The 23317-nt window shown below is 48.4% G+C and overlaps 2 protein-coding genes across 3 annotated transcripts; one reads left to right on the plus strand and one right to left on the minus strand.

Moving 5' to 3' along the window:
- Window positions 1-8882: 8882 nt before the first annotated feature.
- On the plus strand, window positions 8883-11831 carry LOC121343555 (gonadotropin-releasing hormone II receptor-like). Its single transcript, XM_041418808.1, has 4 exons — window positions 8883-8924; window positions 10150-10662; window positions 10928-11129; window positions 11425-11831. Exons 2-4 carry the CDS (start codon window positions 10156-10158, stop codon window positions 11829-11831), a joined length of 1116 nt encoding a protein of 371 aa, XP_041274742.1. The 5' UTR covers window positions 8883-8924; window positions 10150-10155.
- A 5484-nt stretch (window positions 11832-17315) lies between these two features.
- On the minus strand, window positions 17316-22659 carry PARP16 (poly(ADP-ribose) polymerase family member 16). Of its 2 annotated transcripts, none has more exons than XM_041418995.1 (6): window positions 22398-22659; window positions 21367-21504; window positions 20374-20580; window positions 19119-19290; window positions 18629-18770; window positions 17316-18021 (listed from the first exon to the last, which is right to left on the minus strand). In XM_041418995.1, exons 1-6 carry the CDS (start codon window positions 22587-22589, stop codon window positions 17877-17879), a joined length of 996 nt encoding a protein of 331 aa, XP_041274929.1. In that variant the 5' UTR covers window positions 22590-22659; the 3' UTR covers window positions 17316-17876. The 2 variants fall into 2 exon arrangements, with proteins under 2 accessions (XP_041274929.1, XP_041274928.1); XM_041418994.1 differs by having other exon boundaries at window positions 19119-19308.
- Window positions 22660-23317: the final 658 nt, after the last annotated feature.

The following is a 23317-nucleotide window of genomic DNA, read 5'->3' on the forward strand; positions in this document are numbered from 1 at the left end:
AAGATGTCACATAAAAAATAATCAGCGGTGACCTACACTGGCTCCTGTTTATGTTTACGAGGGAAAAGGAAAAAACACCTGAGATGTGCCAAAAATGGCAGAATGTTTGTATGGTGGACAGAGAGTGCCCAGTGAGCTGGAAGCTCCAGACCTCTGACATAAACATGAAGATCATCTATGTTTCCCCTCTGTGATGAGGACAAGATGTGGGAAAGGTGCTGAGGGAGAGAGCAAGGAATTCATCTTCCCCAGATGGAACCCACCTCCCACCACATCTGACCCACACTAAGCACAGCACCAATGCCTTGGCAAGACATCTCCAGTCCCACCAGCTGCTTGCCCACACCCTGGCATCAATTTCTATGGGTCGCACTGCTGGGTAAGGAAATGTGGTGTTCTGCAAGGAATAAAATGCTATTCCTTACATTATGAAAATGGCATGATAGCTCTAACCCAGTGCAGGTGCAGGCATTTCTGCAGGGGATTTTGCAGCCTCCTCAGCATGGCTGTTTTCTCTCTAGCATGTCTCTTTCAAGACAAACTCTGGAGATATGTGTGTGGCTTTAGGAGCAAGTTTGGGACTTATGAGTTCATGCAAATCCCAAGTCTCTAAAACAGTTCATTTGCACGGTCTCTCTTGGCTTGACCATTCCTTGCTGCAGCTCTGACATGTGGCTGACTTTGAAGGGAACAGCATGAGAGAAGCCCCAGATGTTCCCAGTGCTGTGCACCACCGGCTCTGGGAGAAGCTTTCCATCTGCCTGGAGGTGAATGGTGCCCCAGCCCATGGGGTGGAGGGGACAAGTCAGGGGCTGCCCCATGCCTGGGGTAGTCTGCAGGGCTGTAGTACCTGTGGCCAGTGACAAGGATGCATCCAGACCAAACTGCTTCTGTATTTCTGCCCATCACCAGTGGCTTTAGCTGCCTAAGGTGCTCCTTCCCATCAGAAAGCAGCAGATCCACAGCTTCTTGGACTCATTCCCCTCCTGGATTAATGCTGGGGAGCTTACCCAAATCTCATTGTTTTTTTCCATGGTTTCATCACTGATGTGTAATGTCAAAGCCATAAGGTATTTATGTGAATGCTGCCATGCTTAATGCTCTCTCTGACCAGTGCTGAGGCTGGGGCAGTGTCAGAGGAGTGTGACAGCAGATGCTGCCAGCAGCATCTCTCTCCCCACACTCCTTTGTGGTTGTATCCATAACTTTTCTGGCGTTCATCTAATAAATCCAGGGGAAAACTGGCTATTAATGTTCATCCTGGCTCTTCATGCCTCCCACCATTTCTAGTACAGCATGGGCTGAGTGGCCATCTCTAAAAGCCAACTGCACCATGCCAGGAGGGTAGCAGGGTTGGAGGGGCTGCTGTCAGGGCTGCATGTGGAATTTACAGGCTGTGGGGTCTGCAAAATGCTCTGTGGGGCCCATAAATCTGCTTTTGGGCCAAGGCCATGCCTAATTCCCTGCCGGCTGCCCTTGTCCTCCCTCCCTGCGCCCTCTCCGCTCCGCCAAAGGGAGCTGACGGTTATTTTCCCCTGCTGCATGTTTCTGGGCTTGCTTCTGTTTACGGAGATGGGAGTTAAAATAACTGATTGATGACTTTGTTCCATCCCAAACACTTTGGGGAAGTTTGCGTGGTTTAGAAGGGAGAGTTGGGAGCTGGGATTTCATTAAGCACTTGGCTCCCGGCGCTTCTCCAGCCATGCTCCAGGGGTGGCTAATGTTGTTTTTTAAATCCTGTTTTGCTATCCCAGGAGCCGGAGTGGCGATTTCCATGGTTTGTAGGAGAACTTGGAGATGTGGCAGGTCCCTGAGGTTCCCTCTGAGCTCTGAAACACCAGCAAACCTCGCAGCCACCACAATATTGTTTCACTTAAGCCCTCCTCCACCGCTTCATCAGCACAAAATTGCACTCCAGCTGCCTAAAATCTTTGGAAAAGAGCCAAAAAATTGAATTACTGGAATTTGTTTTTGTTGTGCGGATGAGGATTTACAGGCTATGACTGGGAGAAAAGGAGTGAGTGGACCTTTTTTTCCCTCTGGAAGGATTTGCTTGGGAGCTAAAGCTTCTACTGGGGCTCAGTAGTGCTCAACTCCATAAACATCATTTATGGAACAGATACAAAATGCAGCACACAGTGGGGACACCAGGAGAGCCAGGATCCAGGGAAAGACTGATTTTAGCTCTGGAGATCAAGAAGGTTTTTTCTGCAGTAGTGAAAGAGCCAGGAGTGAAGAGACAGTAAGTGTCTGTGCTGGTTGTGGGGTCTGTTCCATGGGGTAAACCCCCAAATGTCTGCTGGCACCAGCACAACACAACTGACTCCTGACATGTAAAAGAGGGTGCTCTCTGTTCCATGATTCCATCTGTAAAGGAAAAGGGCTTTTGCTAGTGCTCTTGCAGGGCATGTTTGCTATTGGAGTGCCCAGGGACTGTTACCTTCTACCCTGCTGCACACATATAGACCCACATACCGTGGGGACAGATTCACTGGTCACGGGGATGTCCTGGAGATGTCCTGGGCTGCACTGGTGTTTCCCTCCTAGGTGCCATGGCCATATCTGCTGTCTCTCCTTCCCATCAGAGCTTGGAGAGGCAGAAACCATGATGCTGAGAGCACCAGAAGTGCCTCAATAGCCAATCCCTTTTTAATTAAGTGTCTGAGCTGGGGAAATTAAGATAAGAATATTGACTCATTTAGAAACTCTCTTTGAGATGGAGAAGGCCATTATTTTCAAGCCCTCCATGAATAATGGATATCCCAGGCTCTCCCTGGAGCATTAACTGCTCAGGGACACTTGCAGGGCAGCACCATGGTGTGGGGAACATCCTGCCCACAGACGTGGCAGGGCCTGAGCTATTGCACAACCTCTGATCAGTGATGTAAAAGCGGTCGCGGGATGGGAACAGGCGTGATGGGAATGTGGCCAGGTCCAAGCCAGGACAGCACCTCAATGGGGACATTTACACTGAAGAGGAAGGGCAGGAGCTGAGCTCCAACCCACAGTCTACCAGCTGTTTGCTTTAGCTCTGGACAGGGTTGGATGGACAAAGACCATCCTGTGTCAAAGTCCATGTTGATTTGGGTCATTAATTGCTCTTGAAGAAGTGCTTGATTTATTGTTCCTGTTTATGGGTATTGGCTGTGGGCTGGGATGCACTCCAGGCTGTGCACCCGTGGAGCAGCCTCCCACACATGGGATGGTGATCCCTGGTCTCATTTGTGCCTTTTCTTCCATATTCTTGCTATAAAGCAAGTTGAACTGGGCAGGTTTGCAGTGATTTATAGCAGCCAAACAGCAGCCAGCTTTTCCTAAAAACCAGCAAAATCCTGCCTGATCCATGAGTGTGCAGGAGTGGGCTTGGTTCTTCCAGTTTGTCTTTATCCTATTTTGCAGGGATTGCTCTGGCAGCACATTGGAGAGGTGTAGGCTGTGTAAGTCAGACCAGAGGCAACAGTGATGGCAGTGAAAGGGAAGTTTTGAGTTAAAAAGTGTTTTTTAGTGTTCGGCTGAGCCTCTACATGGAATGGACAGAAAGAGATGGAGCCATGAGGGTGGTGGGCACTCCTTGTTGAACCATGTGGGAATTTCTGTCAGGTTAATTTTTGCACTGAGCAATGTGGAGCCGTGCCTGGGCTGGGGTAATCGGGGTTCATCCACCCCCAGGTTTCAGCTCCAAAAGGGTTTGCCAGCATCCCCATTGGCAAAAGAGAGCATGGAAATGCCTCCCCTTCCTGGAGTGCCTGTGGTCATGGGGGCGACCGGAGATGTAAAATATCTCATGACCTCATGCACTATGCCAAGGACATGCTTGGAAAAGCCGGTCTCTGCCGAGCTAATTCCAGCCTGCTGGGATTCCCCCTGGAATACGTGGCCAGATCAGCTTTCGCTGGAGGGTAAATGTGTGATTGCCGGGAGCGCACCAGAGGGTTTGGTGGGGCCAAGAGCTGCTGGAGGAAGGCCTGGCAGCTCTTGGTGTAAGCACCTTTTCCCATCTGGGACAAAAACTGCTGGGAGCACATTGCAAAGGCAGCGTGGGAGATGAGCATTTCTGCAGAGAAACAGCAGGAGCAACTTGAATGCTGGCTCCCAGAAACACCTCCCTGGGAAGCCAAATCTGGATGGGGGGGAGATGTCAGCATTGATGCTTGTCCTAAGGGGTAGTCACTGGCTTCCTGCAGCCCCATAGCTTGGCTCAGAGCAAATTTCTTGCAGGAGGCTAAAAGCAGAGTTGGGGAGCAGAAATTATATCCCTCTGGCTCATCAAATTCAGCATTGATGATACCTCTCCCCACCCAGAAACTGATCCTTTCCTAAAAGCATAGAGAAGGATCATGTGCCTTCATAAAGTTCATCCAGGAGTAACTTTAAGCTTTGAAAACTGCTTGGAGATACGGAGCTCATGGGAAAGAGGAGTCAGGGGAGGTGTTCCCTGCTTTTTGCTCTGCAAGCCCTGCATAACTGCCAAGGGTCCCACAGGGATGTCAGCTTTCCCATCTCACCTCTCCCCCAATGCAACAAAAGAGAGCAGCCCTTGAATTTGGCCAATATTTGGGAAAGAGCTTCCAAAGGAAGCACCAAAATATGGCCTTGGGATCCTATTTGAGAGCTTGGAGGGAGGAGAATATTTGGAGCAACACGATGCACAGGTCCCACAGGGAATAAAAAAAGCAGAGGATAAAAGAGGGCACAGAAGGCAAAGGCAAGGAGACCAACTAAACCCTGTCCAAAAACAAGGGCAAAATTGTTCACTTCCATGGTTAGTCACAATGAAAACATTGGCATTTCATAATTTCTTCCAGCTCAAAAATAATACCCCGTTAGGGCAGTGAGAGCCCTGACTGGGTCAGTGTGTGCTGAAGCTGAAGGGGACCCATGGCCCCTCTGCTGACCCTGTGGGTGATTTTCTTGCTTTATTGGGGACTGGGGGTACCAGGTGAAAGTTCCCAAATAATTTCCCCCCCAAATAAATTCCAGCCTGGGCAGGAAAGGAAAGCTGCTGTGGGGAAGCTCGGCTGAGTGGGGCAGTGATGTACACACAACACCAGGTTTATCCCTTGGTGGTGAGCAGAAAGGGCTCAGCACCAGATCCCACACATTTCTTGGGGCTTGACCTCAGGATTTGGTCTGGGATGATAAATTCCATCCTCTTTCTTTTCCAGTTTAAAGATGAGGAGGAGTATTGTACTCGGGTTGACATGTCCTGGTGAAAGATGGAGGAAAGACCCTGAGAGCTGCTGCTCTGCATGGAAAGATGTAAATTTGGGGAATCACTGGGAATGATGCTCTGGACATCTGAGCTCAGCAGCATCAGGAGCACCAGCCTGGGGTATTAAAAGGTGGGAATTGCAGCAGGTTTGAGCATGTTTTTCCAGTACCCCTGTCCGATGGTGTGATACCCCTGAGAAGGGTTTTTATCAGTAAGGTTTTGATATACGAAGCTGAATCAGAAACAGAGCATTGTCTCACCAAGAAATGATCTAAAGGCACATTTTACCAAGTAATTGAGCCCAGAAGGCAGGACAGATCCCTCCCTCTGCTTTAAACACAGGTTTTTAGGAGGGGGATGGGGTGACCCAGATTATCCCCAGGAGGGGCAGCAATTACCATCCCACCTTGGCAGGTTCAACAGAGCGGCCAGGGCTGGCTGAGCAGGCAGAATGAGGTGCTGGTTTATCCCTGGTGATCACTGGGCTTTGTGTTTGTCCTTTGAGATTTTGGGGAATTTTGGGTGATTCCGTGTTTCAGACCTGTTTGTAACTTGCAGCACAGTGGCACTGTGCTAATTTTTATGATGCTGTTATTTAATGAAAAGGCTGAAAGCTGGGAGCTTCCCAACTGGTTGACTTGTGAACTTTGGGTAAGAAGAGAAGCTGTTCCAGAGGTGAGCTCATTTCTAACCCCGGGAAATGACTTCATGGACGCTGGTATTTACTCACAAAAACATTGCATGTCAGATGTCCCTGACTAGACTTTCTGTTTCGAGTCCAGTATGAGACAAAAATTTCCTTGGATGAGCTGCTCCTAAGACAATTCAAGGTTTGGAGAAGGAGGAGAAGAATTGCAGGGGGAGAAAAAAGAATCAGCATTAAAAACACTCTGAAATAATGAGGCTTTTCTGAATAAAGGGAAGGTTTTGGGCACCCAGCCTGGCAGAAACACCTGCCCAGGGGGAGGGTGTGGGTGATGAGTCCAGCAGAAGAATCTCCCATCCTCACCCCCAACAACAACCAGCAGCTGGAGTTTCTCTCAGAAAGGAAAATACAAGTTTTTCTCTTTGGGAAGCCAAGCCCCCAGCAGTGATTTATCAGAATAAACAGAAGCAGGTTCCCTGCCCTGTGTTTGCTATAGGTTAATGGAGATTATATCCCATGCTGCTCTCCCTTGATGAGATAGATCCCAGTATATACAGGGTGTCCAACGGAAAAACACAGCACTTGCATTTTTATTCAAGGTTTGCTCATGCAGAAATTGTCACTAGGACTGTATTACCCAGTGTGGTTCCTGATTTCTGTTTTTTTCCAGCATCCCAGGATGATCCATGTGGATTTGGGGAGATCACTCCTATTTGGAGACGCTGGGGAAGCTCTGTCCCCTCATGACCCAGCACTGGACTGCAGCTCTGGGGATGTACTGGGGCAGCATCCCAAGAGGAGGAGATTTCGGGAAGAGCCAAACTGGGATGTATGGAAACAAGCCTTGCCTGCCAGCACTGTTTCCTAATCCTGGACACCAAAACCCTCTGATCGTTAAACCAGTGTTCAGAGATTCGGCTGAAGGCTGCCATGCAGACAACATCCAAACTGACCTTTGAGGAGACAAGCAAAAGAAAAAAAGAGAGAAAACACAAGGGGGTTACTGTGCAAATGCTGGAGAAAAGTAGTCATTTCAATAAGGGACCCCACCCTTGAAATAAGACTTATTGCTAATGCATGCCCAGGACATTTCTGTGTGATGGTATGCTAAAAAAATCCTCTCCAAACAGGGACTAAAGGCTTTGTTGTGGCATGAGCAAGACTTACAGTTCCTAAGAAGAATCCTGTCCCTCTCTTGCATCACACAGCCAGGGATGGAGAGGACATTTCTAGACAAGAAGGCCATCAGCCAGGATGAAGGACAAACAGGGAATACATTCCTGACTTGCTACTTAATTGCTTTTGTGCAGGTGCAAAGGGCTAAATGAAAGGGAAAATAAGGATGAGTGTGTGGGGCCTAATTAATCTCAGCTTTAAGCAGGAACCTAATGTCAGGAGGAGGTGGCTGCTGGAACAAACAGGCTTCCACCCAACTTCTATGCGGATTTTGTGCTACTTATCCCCCAAGGGCCAGGCCCATTTCCATGGCACTGGTAGGTGATGCCCCTGTCAGGTAAGGAGGTGATGAAGACAGTCCCATCCCATGTGGCAGGGCTGGCTGGTGCTCGCTGGCAGTGCCAGCAGGGTCTGCTTTCCTCTTTCCCTCTGTATGGAAAGCACTTCAGATGCAGGAGTTGCCCACTGTGGCTCTGAGCAGAGAGTTTCCATCCTGATCCCTTTTGGCACCTCCATGCAGAAGTGGTGGAGAGTTTAGGGGATTCCAGGGCAAACATGGTCCAGTGCCTGCAGCATCTCCTGGGTCTCAGGAGCTGGTCCCTCTGCCACACAAATTGACTCTTAAACCCACAAAGGTTTAAGAGTCAAATTGGAAAAGGGGAAAATATCTTTTCTGCTTGTGCCCAGGAGCACTCCTGCCAGCACAGCAGCCTCAGAGATGGTGCAACCACCCTCAGAGCTCAGGCGTTTCCTCCTGAAATAAGCAGGAGTAATTTTAATGGTGGAAAATATGTTCCAGAAAGGGAATCTCCTCCTCTTGGGGAACAATGCAGAGCCACTACTGCCAGCCCGGGATCTGCAGGGACCTGTATATCACGTACTCTTTAATTTAATAGCCTGGAAAATGTGAAGGCCTATCTGCATGTCATTAAAGTCCCAGTGAAGCCCCTGGGAGTGTGTTTGTCAATGCTGGCCCCAGCAGGGCTTGGAGCTGTCCCTCTTTCATCCCCACAGCTCCTTTGCTGGCCAGAAGAGCAGGATGTCCTCAGTTTCCCTCCCTGTCCTTGCATTGCACTTCATATTTTTTAAGCTCTTTTGAGCTCTTTGTCCCTCCCAAGGTCCTTCCCTCTTACTGTGTTATGCTGCAAGAAATACAGAAAGAACAAGATGGGAACTGATAGACTGCATGGAAAAAAAGGTGTATTCATTAAAATGGCAAAATGAACCATGTCTCCCCTTATTGAGTCCCTCCTTACAGCATTTCCAGTCCAAGCATGTACCTGTGATGCTTTCATGGACCCGTGTGGTCCAGGAGCATCTCTGAGGTGCATGTGTGCGCGTGTCTGCGAGTTTCTCGGTTGTCTGAGCAACGGGACGTTCATCACTAACTCCCAGGACAATTAACTCATTTTCCTGTATTTATAGCAAACCAGTACAGGGAGTGTTGGCACTTATCCCTGATGGAGCCACATTTGGCCACAACGTTTTGAATTTTGGCTGTTTCTTGCATTACAGCGGCTTTGTCATCATCCCGGCTGCCTGCTCATTAAGTGGGCAGCTCATTAAGCTAACAAGGGCAGGGGTGATGGTGGCTGCCTGAGCCAGGCTGCCCATGGGTGCCCGCCGCGGTGTGCCCCGCTCCTGGTTTGCCGGTGCAGGGGGTGTTTGCAGCAGCATTCCCATCTCCAGATGCCTGCAAATGCCTGTGCTAACAGCAGCGTCGCTCCCGGCTTGCCTGCTGGCAAGGGGAAATTTTACTGCTTCAAGGTTTGTTGCAGGGATCTGATGCAAGGAAACGTTGGAGCATCCTGACTCAGCACCGCAGCGGTGGGGGACCCGTGGGAAAGACACGGAGCATCTTCTCTCAGCATCAGGGCATGCGTATGCCAGGTATGTTCCCATCAGCTGGGATAAATCCTGACCTGCACACGGATTTTTTATTTCTTCCAGAGAAGCAACTTGGTACTTTTTAGCTGTTCTTTCTTTTTGCTGCTTGTTTGTTCAGTTGGTCTTTGGGGAGGGAGGTCTTTTTGAAGGAAGCAAGGGGAAGGGGGCTCGGGGTGCGGGTGGTGGGGCTGGAGGAGGGCTCATTGCTGCAAGGTGTTGTTGCAGAACTGGGGAGACAGATTTGATCTCTGCTGTTCCTGTTATTTGTACAAAGGTAAGGAATGCTTTATTTTGGAATCAGCAAACAGGAAAGTGCTTGAAACAGTAGGAGATGTGCTGTACCTGCAGCTGGGACTGTAAACAGCTTGTGGCCACAGGAGCTGAAATTGTGTGCCCTTAAAACGTGAGTTCTACTCAGGTAAAAAGGGCAATGAAATCAAGCGTGGGGGACAACCACACTGCTCATCACTCCCCAGCCACCCCTGTTTTAGGGAGGGTTCTACCTTTCCCTCCTCCTCCTCCTTTGCCTCCAGAAGGGAAAGGGACAGAGGTGTTGTGCTGGTGCTGCTTGGGTCCTGGAAGGGTCCAGCCTCCTAAATGCCACTGTGATCCTCTCCCAGGAGCCACTGTAAGACTCTGGACAGTGTGGGATGCCCCTTCTCCTGCCTGGTCACCCCAGCTGCTCCTGCCCATGACCCCAGATCTGGCACTCAAAATGGAGGTGGATCATTAAGGTTTAACACACTAATGGGAAGGGCTGTGGGGTTTCTAAAAAACTGAGCCCTACTTACAAACCCCCTTTGGAAGGACGAGTCCTTGAACCGAGCTGCCCCAGCACAGGCTCAGGCAGCTCTGGTATGACCCATTCCCAGCAGGATGCTGGCAGACAGTGACTGCTTCCATGGTTCTGGCCACCACTCCTGCTTTCCCAGCTGCTCAGCTACCTTGCAAAGAGCTAAAAATATATGTCTGTGTGAGCAGTCCCTGTAGCTACAGCAGGGGTGAGCCAGAGACAGTGGCCAGGCTGGGTCACCATGGTGTGGGGACACGGTGACTTTGCAAAGTGGGCAACACAGAGGGGACAGGCAGGGACAGGATGGGTCAAGACAGAATGGGACAGTCTGCTGCTGGTACCTCCAGTGCAGATCCCACCATCTCCCCACTTTTGTCGAAGCTGCAGCATTACACAGCCCCTATGCTGGGGTTCACTTTGCTGCTTGTGTTTCAGCAGGGGATGAGTGAGGAGCAGCTCCCTGCATCTCCCCACTGCCCCACCAGGTGGGAGGACACCAATGTCTCAGCCTCTGCGTACCCCCAGTACTGGGTGGAGCCCCGGTTCACCCAAGCAGCGAAGGTCCGTGTGATCATCACAGCCATCTTCTTCCTGCTGGCAGCGGGCAGCAATGCAGCGGTGCTGGGCAGCCTGCTGAGGAAGAGGAGGAAATCCCACGTGCAGCCGCTGATCCTCAGCCTGGCGCTGGCCGACCTGCTGGTGACAGTGATGGTGATGCCCCTGGATGCGGCGTGGAACGTGACAGTGCAGTGGTACGGAGGGGACATCTCCTGCAAGATCCTCAACTTCCTCAAGCTCTTTGCTATGTATGCAGCTGCCCTGGTACTGGTGGTCATCAGCCTGGACCGGCACGCAGCCATCCTCCATCCCTTCTCCCGTGCTCACCGCCGCAACGGGATGCTGCTCCGTGCTGCCTGGGCTGGCAGCGTGCTCCTGGCTTTGCCCCAGGTAAAGTTCAGTGTCCTCCCCATGGAGTTTGCCTAGGCTGGGGTGGTTTTGGAAAAGGGTTTCTCCATCCCAACCTCCCCAACCAGTCCACCCCAATCCATGGACTCCACAAGCACCAGAATAAGGCATGAGTTAGGTGCCCAGAGCCTGTCTCCCCGTCTGACACCAGGAGGGAAGTGCTCTCCAGCCACAGCCAGCAGCATCTCCAGGAGGTGGTGCTCTATTCCAAATCCTCTCTGAGTTATTATTTGGTTCTCCATTTCAGCTTTTCCTCTTCCACCTGAACACAATCCCAGGAAGGAATTTCACCCAGTGTGTCACTCATGGGAGCTTCCGAGCACACTGGGAGGAAACTGTCTACAACATGTTCACCTTCACCACCCTCTACATCACCCCCCTGAGTGTCATGATCGTCTGCTACATCCGCATCCTTTGGGAGATCAGTAAGCAGCTAAAGGTCAATAAAGGTACGTAGATCCCAGCCCTTTAATGTCCTCCATGATTGAATTTCTCCATCCTGGAATTGTTGTTGGGTGTGTCACAACATCCTTTGAAAGCTAAGTAGTTTTGCACAAACCAACTAAGAGGTTTTGCACAAACTTATTGACCCCAGTCCTTGCTGTCTTCTGCTTCCTGTGGGAAATGGACCAGCTTATGAGATGGTCTTCCTTCTCTGGCAGAAGCAAAGTCATGAATGGTTATGTTGTCTTGGTTTTCCCCTATCTTCTTGGTTTTCACTATCTTTTTGACTCTCCTTGGCAGGTTTGACAAGAAATCAAAATGACCACATCTCCAAGGCACGCATGAAGACTCTCAAGATGACGATAGTGATTGTTGCCACCTTCATCATCTGCTGGACCCCTTACTATCTCCTGGGCTTGTGGTACTGGTTCCAGCCGGCCATGATCCAGAAGATGCCAGAGTATGTCAACCACAGCTTCTTCCTCTTTGGCCTGCTGCACACCTGCACTGACCCTATCATTTATGGACTGTACACCCCTTCCTTTCGGGAGGACGTGCAGTTGTGTCTCAGGGGCATTGAAACAGCCATCACCAGGCAAAAGAGACACAAACCCATCTCAGCCTCAGAGAAGAACACCAAGGATGGTGCTGCAAATGGTGGGGTGGCATCAGGGGGCTCCAATGGGACAACTGTCAGCACGGTCTGATGAAGAGATGTACCCATGAGGGGATGTCAGGCACAGCTTTGGAACTGTTTTGTCCTATAGGACCATTTTGGAGACTGTCATGATGAGGTTCCCTACTCAGCTTTGGTGGGTGAGGGCTTCTGGCCAGAAATCTGTCTGGGGGTATTTCTGGTCATTCTTCTGTATTCTGGCAGTGCCATGACAACTAGAAAAACATCCTTTTTGTACCTGACGCATGCTCCAGCCCTGATTCTGGCGTCAAGATTCTCCACACTTCCAGCATCAACCTCTGGGAGGAAATTTATCATCTCCTCTGTGGTCCAGGGTCATGTCTCTGGAGTGGCTGGTCTTCAAGTGCCCTTTGCACCTACACCCAGCTGTAGAGCTGCATGGATGGTGTCACCCTGAGCCTGCAAAGATGTGATCATAGGCTTTTACTCCATTTTCTCTACCTATTGTAGGAAAACCTCTCTGGAAATTTCAGATCTCCTGACTCAGAACTTGCCTGGTTTTCCCATGGCTGTGTGACAAGCCCTGGGGAAGATCTAAATATCTGGAGGTTGACTAATGCAGGAGCATTCATGCCCCAGGCATGGTAGGTAGGGAGGGAGTGCTGTGGGGATGGAGGGACTCAGGCAAGAGTGGTACAAAGAACCACAGTGGGGTGGGGTGGGGTGGGGTGAGGTTTCTTCTCTCTTTTGAAGAGAGACAGAAGGGAAAACAGTCCCTGCTACTGTTTTCTGGTGTGAAGGGGATGGTACAGACACACACATCATACAGAGCAGCTCTGTGGGACACAGGGCAAACCAGGAGGGAGAGTATTTGTGATAATGAGAACCAGACCCGACACTGCCCAGGCCCCTTAGACCTTTCTGTCCCCATGTCCCAGAGCACAAGCTGGCAGGTTGCAGGCCACATGCTGGAGACATTTTCTTTGCCCTAAGCAACACCAGCCCCTCGTCTCTACCCCAGCAGATCAGGTGCAGCCACCCCACAGGTGTTGTTTGGAGTGTCCCAATGATGGAAGTGATGGGATGCAGCTGGCAGGGGTCCATCAGCACCTTTAGTGCCAGATGGAGGTAAACGAGGGCAAAGAGGACTTCTGGAGAGATCAGCTGAGCTGTGGTGAGTAATATGGGCTGTTTGCTTTCTATCATCATGCCAAAAGTTGCTTGTGAAGGCAGAAGTCTCTTCTCTGGGTGTGGGTTGAAGAGATGCCTTTATTCAACTGTGTTGTCATTTCCAGGTAATTAGAAATAGTGGATTACTTATTTTTTTCATTCTCTGGTGATTGTTATTAAGTGTGGAGTTTCCTTTTGAAGAGAAATTCCATTTTAAGCCAGGTGGATTGTTGTTTTCTTAGTTTAGTTAAACCTTTGGACAGCTCAGGAGCTCTGGACTTGGCAGGAGGTGGTTTCTTGGCTATTTTTGTGGCCACTGCAGCTTTGAATGAGCATCTGGACTTTATCAGGATGAAAGAGCTTTGTTTTAAAAACAACTCTTGTCTTACTGTCGTTGCATGTGTAGGGAGCTGGGAGATGTCTTCCTCTCTAGAAAACAAATCTCCTTTGGGCACTGAGGGTGCTTTTTCTCAACCCTGTTTCCAAGAGGTGTTGGCTCCCTATCAGCCAGAAAGGATCTGCATTGGTCTCCCAGTTCACCAACTAAGAAATTATTGAAATTAGAGGGGTGGCAAGCAGTCCTTGCAGGCTGGCTGAGGCTGGGCAACGAGAACATGGGAAGTTGCAGTGCTCAGAGTGATGCTGCACAAGGGCATCCAGCCCTTGCCCTTCTGGTACTAATTATTATTTATGCTAAACATGTAGCCCAAGGAGAAAAAATCAGGCTGGCTGAGGCTGGGCAATGAGGACATGGGAAGCCGCAGTGCTCAGAGTGATGCTGAGCTGCACAAGGGTATCCAGCCCTTGCCCTTCTGGTACTAATTATTATTTATGCTAAACATGTAGCCCAAGGAGGAAAAAAAAAATCAATTAGAACTGCAGGAGCCCAGACCAACTGGTGGGGACTAGAGTGAGCCATTTAGGAAGCATCCAAACTCCAATGAGATGCGTAATCGCAGTTTGGCTTTCCTGGGCTCGTTCTGCTCAAAGTTAATTACCCAATGCTAACAGAGCAGGGGGTGCCTGATGCCAGATTGGCAAAAAAAGGGCTTCTTGTAAGGTGATGGGAATGGCCTGCAGTAGGGGAAGCTAATTTATTCATCAGACACTCCTTTGGTCTCTTTGTTTATACTGCTGATGGGAGGCAGACCTTGAAGGTGCGTTGGTTTTCTGGCAAGCCTTGAATAAGTAGGAAAGCGTCTTTAATCTACTGAAAATTGTCTTCATCCACTTTTTGCTGAGTGGGAGAGAACAGATACAACATTGCTCATACAAGTCTCCTCTTGCCCAGCAACAGGAGAGCTCAGAGGTCTTCTCTGAGGAGCAAGAAATACTTTTTTTCCTTGTGGGAAGGATTTTACACCCCATGGGTACAGTGAAAAGGCAAAAGTGGGTTTGGCTTTAGGGACACCTGGTGATCTTACAATAATTTAGGTTGGAAAAGATCTCTATGAAGAGTAGCAAAGTGGGAATTATTGCAAGTATTTGTACTTCAGTCCTTAGGGGAAGCATGGCAAGTTCCTTGGGATTCTTGCAGGCACTCCAGCGCTGCTCCTTTTGCCCATCTCTCTCATACCTTCCCTCCTCTTGCTGATGTTCAAAGTGACATCATGTGGAGTCTGGAGTGTGGGCAAGGTGCCCAAAGCGACAGCTTTTATGAGAGAAGGAAAATGTCACTGGAAACGTGTGCTGCTAAGCCATGTGACCACTGCATGCAGGAAGGGGGAGCAAGCAGGTGGGCAGCATCTCCCTGGGGAAGCTGGGATCACTCTGGGTCCTGCCAGAGGTGGACCAAAGCCCAGGCCTGGTTTGAATATTCCTGCATTTCTGATTCTGCTTTTCTTGTATTTGCTCACACTTTAGAAAGCACAAGATTTTTGCATCCCTTATTAGGAGCATGAATCCCCAAGTCTCACTTTCCCCCCCAACCCAGGAGTGGTCCTGCTTTCTGTGGTGCTTCCTTCTCCCTCCCGCCATTGCCTCAAACCTTTTGTCTCCAGCAGCACCTGCCCTTCTCCTCAGCTGGCTCCTGAGATCTCTGTATATAAATATATATAAAATAGAGAGAGAAAAAAATTACTTTTTATATTTATTATCTATTTATGCTTGTTGGAGGAAAATTCTCCCGCTTCCTCAAAACCTGCTCATTCCCACCAAGGAAACACCAGTTACCACACTTCTTGCAGTCCCAGCCAGGATCAGATTTGTCTGATTCAGTAACAATTCCTTAATATTCACCACAGTAATGTAATGAACATATTAATAAGAGCAGGTAGCTCTGTATTTTACAACTCCTCGACCTCACCCTGGGCCGCCTGCTTCAAACACAGCGGCCCTTTGTTCAGGAGAAAATTCTGATTCATTCCCTGTTAGTGTTTTTACAGCACTGTGCATGTTCAAAGAGCCACGCAAGTGGCTTAAGAGGCTAACACAAACCTTGGGTTAATTCATAATACTGTTAGTTACTCAGCACAATACCCACATTAATCCAGCTGACTGCCCCTTGCCACGTTGGGAAACACATGCTGAAATCAGCAGGGAGCTCCGAAAACAAGCGTGGGAGTAGGATATTAAGTATTTTGCCAGGCTGCTAGGTAGGATCTGAGCACCTTAAATGTATTTAAAATATTTTCCCATTGCTGTTGCCTCGCTCCACAGCTGTAGAGCTGAAGCAATGAGGAGGCTGTGCCCAGAATCCCTGCAGGCCTGAGCATGAGGGATGGGGCTACAAGCTCTTCAAGGGATACTCAGACACATCCATCAGAACTCAGCCCCCACCTGAAACCACCTCCTTTTTTTGGGGGGTTTATTCAAACTGATCAAAGCAGAAAAAGCTGCGGTGTTTTTTTTTTCCTTTGATACCTGCTGATTTCATTGCAGAGCTGGACTGTGCGTGTCTGCCATGAGCCTCTACAATGCTTTCTCTCTGGGGACATAGCCTGGAACTATTATTACTTCTGCTTACTCTCAGAAACTTTCCTATGCAAAGAAACCCTAAGAAAAGAGCTTTAAATCCCTGCTGCGTCCTTTTCATCTGGCTCAGGAGCTCCCAGGTTTGTGCCTTTCCCTGCAGTGCAGCAGACAGCCATCCCACAACTGCTGCTCAACCTCCTCCTTTTCCAAAGGGCCCCAAACAGCCCATCTGTTCCAAAAGAAGGGTTTTTTTTTTCCAAACAAACCAGGCTTTTACAAACCAGTACCCTTTAGACAACATCAAATACCTCCAGGTTTTCTGGCTGGCACATTATCTCCCCTAAACTTGTATATTTACATGGCACAACATTTAATATAACTTGCTGAGGAAGACAAAAATAGGCAAAAATTCCCATGACCCCTGTGCACATCCCAAACCCCAAGTTTTTGCACTGAAATATCAAGGAATAAACTATAAAGTAGTCTAAACTGTTGCACAATAAATTATTTGTTTACGTGTATTTTAATTACAAATCTCTGCTATAATTAGCACGGACACTTCTTGGGCTGAGGCGCTGCAGTGTCCTTTGACAGTGAGCATTATTAACGGGCTGTAAAAGGCAATGGGGAATTGGATTATAATGTTCTTGTTTTGCAAGCTGTATGGTGAATAAATAAATTTGTTCTGGCAGCAAAATGAACTGGGATAAATGTGTCTAGTTCCAGTCACTAAGAAAAGGGGTTGCTGCAAATGAACTTGTTCTCAGCCTTGAATTAAAAAACCTGATTACCAGGACATTATTTCTGGCAATTAGGTACCAGAACATCAGAAAAATAAGAGATTTTCTTTGAAATATTTAATGAGTAAGCTAGTAATCACAGACTCATTTGCTGGAAATATGTGATGAGTTGGGGTTTTTTTGTGGTTAGGGTTCACTGTGCAATGAAAATCTGCATTTATCAAATCTACTAAAGGCTGGACTGAGAGACAACTGTGGCACCTATCTGGCTTTTCTTCACCTAGATTCCCTGGGTCTCCATGCCCAGTCACTAATCAGAGGACAGTGCTTTGCTCCTTTTTCTGTTTCAGGCAGTTGTAGGTTGCTTTGCAAACACAACAAACAGCAAACACAAATGACTTGACAGGAGGGAGAGAGGAGAGAGCATTGCCCTGTGTACGTTGCATTGCTGGACATGGTGTATTCTCTAACAAATCCCCAGTTTGGTAAGAACAATCCTTACTCAGTATTGATGTTGAAAACCCTGAATTTGTCTAATCTGCAAGTAAGCTAGGATAAGATAGATCAAAGCTAAGACCACAAGCCTTGTAGTTGTTTGTGCTGGTTTTGTCCAGGATACAATGAATTTTCCTCATAGTGCAGTAACTATGTTTTGGATTTGTGCTTAGCTGCCAGCTGGGATTAAAACACAACAATGTTCTACAGAGGGGAAAAAAACATACTAGAAACCGTTTAAGTTCTTCCATTTGGCGGTTGTTTTATTTCTTGTTGGTTTTTTTCCTTACAATCATTATGCTGAAATATAAAAATTCCTGGCCAAAGTTAGTTTTAAAAGTTTAAAAGTAATTCCATCTGCACTGATACATGCCAAACATCACCAGATTCAGTTTCTGAAAACATACTGATAAGACTCCCAACAGGTTGCTTTGCCTGACATCCAGAAAAATCCTCCAACTTGTGCAAACGTACTTCAGCTTGACAGAAAATAAGTTACACCTGAGTGTTTCCATGCTTAGTTTTCATTAATCTTAAATAACCTTTTTTCCATGGACCCTTAACGATTGGCTCATGCTAAGCTGCACCACTGTGATCCTTTTCAGCTGCACTAGGCATCCTCATGAATCCCAGGAACACAGAAATAAGAATAAATGCAGAGATGCCATGAGGATTAATATACTGGTGACAGAACTGGGCACCTTTATTTCCAGAGCTCTGGAATAGATGCAGTGCACTGCAGATCAGCTATTGTTAAGGCACGTAGTGAAATTGACAGTTTATCATCTCGGGTTGGTTCACTTCTCTGAGTCAAACATTCTGTGCCAGTAGTAGATGAAGGTTGGTGAGTTGCTGGCCCCTATCACTATCAGCAACAGCAGGTACAGCATCATCATAACAGCAAAACGGTGGGTGTAGAACCAGGAAGATTCATGAGAAGGCCTGAAAAGGGAAAAAGGCATTAATTTTATCAGAGATGCACAAATACCTTGGCAAAAAGTATCTCAGGCTTCATTACTTTAAGCAAATCCACTAAAAACAGAAAGTTGTTCCACAACTAAAGTAGTTCTTGTAACTAAAGAAGCCTGATTTTTACCACATCTCTTTTCCTTAACTCTCCATGCACAATCCTGTCTTTTCTCCCCATGTTCACACCTTTCCCTGTGGTCTGGAGCTGTAGTTGCCTGGCCTGTAGACATGTGTTGAGTAGCTGAGTGAACACTGTCACTTAAGACAGATAAGGGCAGAGTTAAAACTGAGGCACTTGTAAGAGATGCACTCACCAGACAGCCACTCTTGGTTTCCTGCCACAAATACTCTAAGTGCTTACAGGTCTGGTAAAAAAGCAAATTTAGCTGAGCCTGGGAATGTCAAAGAGCAAGACAGAGGCAGCACGATGATGTAGGACTTATTTCCATAGGAAACAGGCTACAAACATTCTGGCAGTGCAGTATATCTTTCTTGGTTGTTTTCTGTTGTTTTTCAACAGTGATTACGTGTTTATCTGGCTGTTGTAGCAGCTCATCCTTCTAGACAGCTGAACTCTTACCTCCTATGCTGCTTCTGTGAATACACTAGCAAGTATTTAACTCGTAAAAGCTGGTTGTTTGTGACAACAAAGTATTTCTGTGGTACATCTCCCCCTTCGCTGTTTTTCACTCTTGCTCTTTTTCTGTCTATTTCTTCTGAATCTGAATTGGGAAATGAAAAAAAAAAAAAGCAGAACTTCAAGTAACTGTAAAAAAAGTAAACAACCAACACCCCCATACACACCCCCCAGAAGAATGGGAATGAGATAACCAAAAATCTAGTCTTGGTATTCCCCTGAATCCCTCAGCATCCAAGAATAGAGTGAGAAGTTTGCTTGAGGCTATACCACTCCTAGTCATCCTTGGTATGGATGACATTATGGCCCAGACCAGGGTGACAAGGAGGTAAGTCTCCCATCCAGTGCTCAAGCAGCCACTGATATTAACAGGGAAAGAAAAACATGAAGGACAGATGTAACTACTACACAATTATTACTGTGCTAGACTCACTTTTCTTTTTCACCTGACACTTCACATCTGGGTGGTCAATGATCTCACAAACAGCCACACAGCTGAGGATAGGGCCCAGTGCGCTTCTCTGCCAGCCAAGACCGTGAGGGCTGTACAGCAGAGCCAGGCTCAGGTCACTGGTCAGATACGTGCCTTCACCAAACAGGGATGTCTGAAACAGAGCAGAAATCTACCCTAAAATAATGTGCTGCAAACCTCAAACAACATACAAGTGCTCTTTCCTTTCAGACTGGCAGTTCTGCTCCTGAAGGTAAATTACGAAAGGCCTTTCTGACCCATGCTGGGTCTGGTCCATGCACTGTTTTTGTCCTGGCACAACTTCCTTGGGGTGGGGCTGCTGCCCTCTCCCATCCCTCAAATTAGCTGCTTGGCAGAGCACTTGGTGTGGACAGATTCATGCTTTCCCGGATTTGGAGTTAGTTTGCCAGCAAAAGTATTTTACATCAACATGACTGCATTGCTGTTAAAAGGCATTTCATAGATTTATTGAGACTGTCATCATTCAAGTAATCCAAACTCCCCAAACAGGGCAAGGCTTGACTTCATTTAAATCCATGCTTTACTAGAAAAGAGGAAAGAACTTTTTGATTTGCCACACTGGCTAAAATTATTACTCCAGTAAGTCCATTGTACCCAGTAAACCATTACTCATTGAGAATGTGGGGAAAAAACATAGTCCTGGTTGACTGGAATGTCAAGCAGGTGTTGTGTCAAAGCTGCTTCACAGCTGACACAAAAAGCCAGGAGTCTCAACTTCCCTTCCACTGAAATCAGAAAAGGTGCAAATCCTGTGGGATGTCTCCCTAAACCAGACCATTTTAAGAAGGCTCCACTGGCAAGTAGCACCTGAAACTTTGCTGATCTAAACACAAGGCCAGGCAGAAAATCTCCACTATCCTCTGTCTCTGTAGATGGACACTTCCCAGCTGCAGGCTGTCAGACAGGCCAGAATTTTCAGAGGAATTACCCTTCCTTATAAAGAAGCAAAGGACAGTCATAATTTATCACATTTTTTACCCTGGTGAAAAGGGTTTCATGCCACTTCCAGTCTTTACCCTCAGGCTGCACTAGAAAATCCAACACAGCCATCCACAAAGGCCTACACTGAAATGAACACAGCAGTACAAGAGCATCAGCACATTGCACACCCTGAAAGGAATCTGGGCCTATTTTTAAAATGTGTCCCCAGCTGTCAGTGAGCAAGGGAAGATGGTGTCAAAGGCAGGAGCCTCACCCTGTTCAAGTGGCAGTGCAGGCCGTGGTGCAGGATGGAATGGAAGTTCTCCAGGCGGCTCCCGTGGAAGGCGTAGATAAGGTCCCGCTCTCCCTTGGTCTCAGCAAACTTGCTGTTCATTTGATCACAGTACACGACCTCAAAGAGGTAGTCTGGAGCAGGAACCACAGCCCCAGACATCCCTGTGAGTTCCTGGATCTTCTCGTACTTAAAAACAGGAAGGAATATCAACGTTGGTTTATGTGGTTAGATTACTCACTGGAAATTCTGCTTCCCGTCCCTTCATACTGTTTGATGCATTCTGATTATGCTTTTCTGAGTTAGAATTCAACACTGTCACAATTCAGAAGGAGTAAGTGCACAGTAAAAATACTGCCAGCTTCTTGCTACTGAAGTTAAATCCTTAATCTTCTCTCCAGAAAAAAAACCCAAACCTGTATTGTTATTACGAATTAATTTATGATGCAAGGAGAATATCCCAATTCTACTTTGGCTACTAAGCCAATATATTCATCAGCTGATCTTGCAAGAGAAAAAAACCCCACGAAAACAGAAGTTGTTTTCAGCTTGCTGCTAATCTCTACAACTATTTTGATCCCTGTTACAGAAGTGCCTCAGTGGCTCTGAACCTTTCACTTTTTGGGGCAGAAGACAAGAGTTGTCTTTCTCAGTGACAAGCAGGACCCAGCTCCATGACACCCAAACTGGACTCTCACAGACTAAACCATGCATGTACATGTTATATTAACTGCAGTAACCAACTGCAATCACTGCCCATTATCAACTACTGACACTGGTAACTATTTCAGGAACCAGTGTTCCTGAAAATTTACCTAAAAACACCCCCCTCTATATACAGAGAAAAATGGATTTATGTTCAACTGTCAAGCTCTCACAATAACCAACTTAATTCTGGCAGGAGGAAATATTCTCTGAAGTGCAAGTTTGCCTCAAAACTCAAATTCTAATTAATATTTTTCAGTCAAAACTTACCTCCTGTTTCTTAGTACTTTGTATCATGAAGATTTTAGATGATAGAATCCAACTAAACAGCTCCCAGGTCCTTTTATCTGTATTTGGAACGGACTCCAGAATCTCCTTCAGGCTTGGTAGAGCCTTGGTGTCTGCAAGCTAACAACAGAGCTATTTAGCACAAGCTCCTTAGTGCCACTGCGATTAAACAGGGACCTCTAGTGAAAACAAAACAATATTTCACCCCAACGAACAGAAAAACATGTTCTGTTCTGAGATATAAACACTTGTTTCCAGTCTGTGGGGAAGTTTGTCAATTGCTTTGAACGTAAATAAGCAAGCAAGTTACAAACAGTGATATTTACCAACGCTATCTGTAGGGTTTTTTACAGGAACAATCAGACACACCCCTGAGAGAAAACAAGCTGTCACAGGGCAGTATGTGCAGTGGACCCGACATGGGGGTGTTCAGGCCATCTAACATGCAAATCCTTCAATATTAATTTGAATTTCACGTTGGCAAGCTCTCTATATTCACAGAATATTAGAAACATTAAGGCTGGAAACCACGTCTGAGGTTACTGAGTCCAACCCTCAGCCTAACTTTGCCAAGCCCACCACTAAACCATGACCCCAAGTGCCACATCTCCGTGTTTTCTGAACACCTTCAGGGATGTGATTCCATCGCTTCCCTGGGCAGCCTGTGCTAATGCCTAACCACCCTTTCAGGGCAGAAATGTTCCAGGACAATCAATCTTGAGCAGACTGAGGTCGCTTCCTCTCGTCCTGTCTGCTCGCTACCTGTTACCTATCGCTTGTTACTTCACGTGCTGTCCACACCGGATCTGGGCGTTGTCCAGTGCGGGTTTATCGGTCAGAATCCCAAATACTCTTTTAAACCTGGATTTCTTGACTGGATAAACCCTTCATCCTGCTTTATCCGTGACCCTGCGACGCCGCTGCCCTCACCTCTGCGGGCGGCCCGTGCTCCCCATCGAGGGAGGTGCCCTGGCGCCGCGGGCAGCTGCCCGGGGCCGGCCCCCGGTACTCACCAGCCCCTCGAAGTCCTTGGTGTCGCCGCTGGCGTAGCGGCCCGGGAAGGGCCTCAGCGCCGAGTCGCGCTTGTAGCTCTGCAGCGCGGCGGCGAACAGGCTGCACCGCAGATCGGCGGCCAGCGGGTCCCGCCGCGCCGCCTCCCTGGCGCCCGGGGCCGCCTCGCCGGGGCCGGGGCCCGGCGTTGACATGCCCGGCGGGGGCTGCCGAGCACCGGCCGCTCCGACAAGGCGGCAGCGCCCGCCCTGCCGGCGTCGCCCCTTCCGCCGCCCCGCCCCGCAGCCGCCTCCGCCCGCCCCGCGCCGCCCCGGAGCTGTCGGTCCCTGCGCCGCCGGGAGCGGCCGGCGGTTGTGCCCGTTACGTGGGGACGGGGAGGAGGGACGGAGGTGTGAGTGAATGGTGCCTTCGCCTCCAGTAGAGACCGGAGACGATTACAGAGGACAGTGGCATCTTCCCCTCAGGCAGGGACTGGGAGCAGGGTTCAGGGGGCAGTGGCATCTTCCCCTCAGGCAGAGACCGGGAGCGGGGTTCAGGGGGTGGTCGCATCTTCCCCTCAGGCCGGGAGAAGGTTTGTGGGGAAGAGCGCCTTCCCCGCCTTCAGGTGGAGATCGGAAGAGGTGTACTAGAGGGAATGGCACCTTTGCCTCAGGTAATGACCTGAAGAAGAGTATGAGGAGGGAATGGTGCGTTCCCCTCAGGATGAGACTGTGAGAGAGGTGCAGTGGGAAAATGGCGCTGTCCCCTCAGGTATTGACCAAGGGATGGGGAGAGTGGGCCTTGGCACCTTCCCCTCAGGGGGTGACCTGGAGAGGGGCGTAGACAAGAATGGCGCCTTGCCCTCAGGTAGAGATTGAGAAGAGGAGTACAGGCGAAAATGGCATCACCCTCACAGGTAAAAACTGGTAGAGGGGTATGGGAG

Source organism: Onychostruthus taczanowskii, unplaced genomic scaffold (assembly GCF_017590055.1).
Source record: "Onychostruthus taczanowskii isolate IOZ18803 unplaced genomic scaffold, ASM1759005v1 scaffold6, whole genome shotgun sequence".
Lineage (NCBI taxonomy): Eukaryota > Metazoa > Chordata > Aves > Passeriformes > Passeridae > Onychostruthus > Onychostruthus taczanowskii.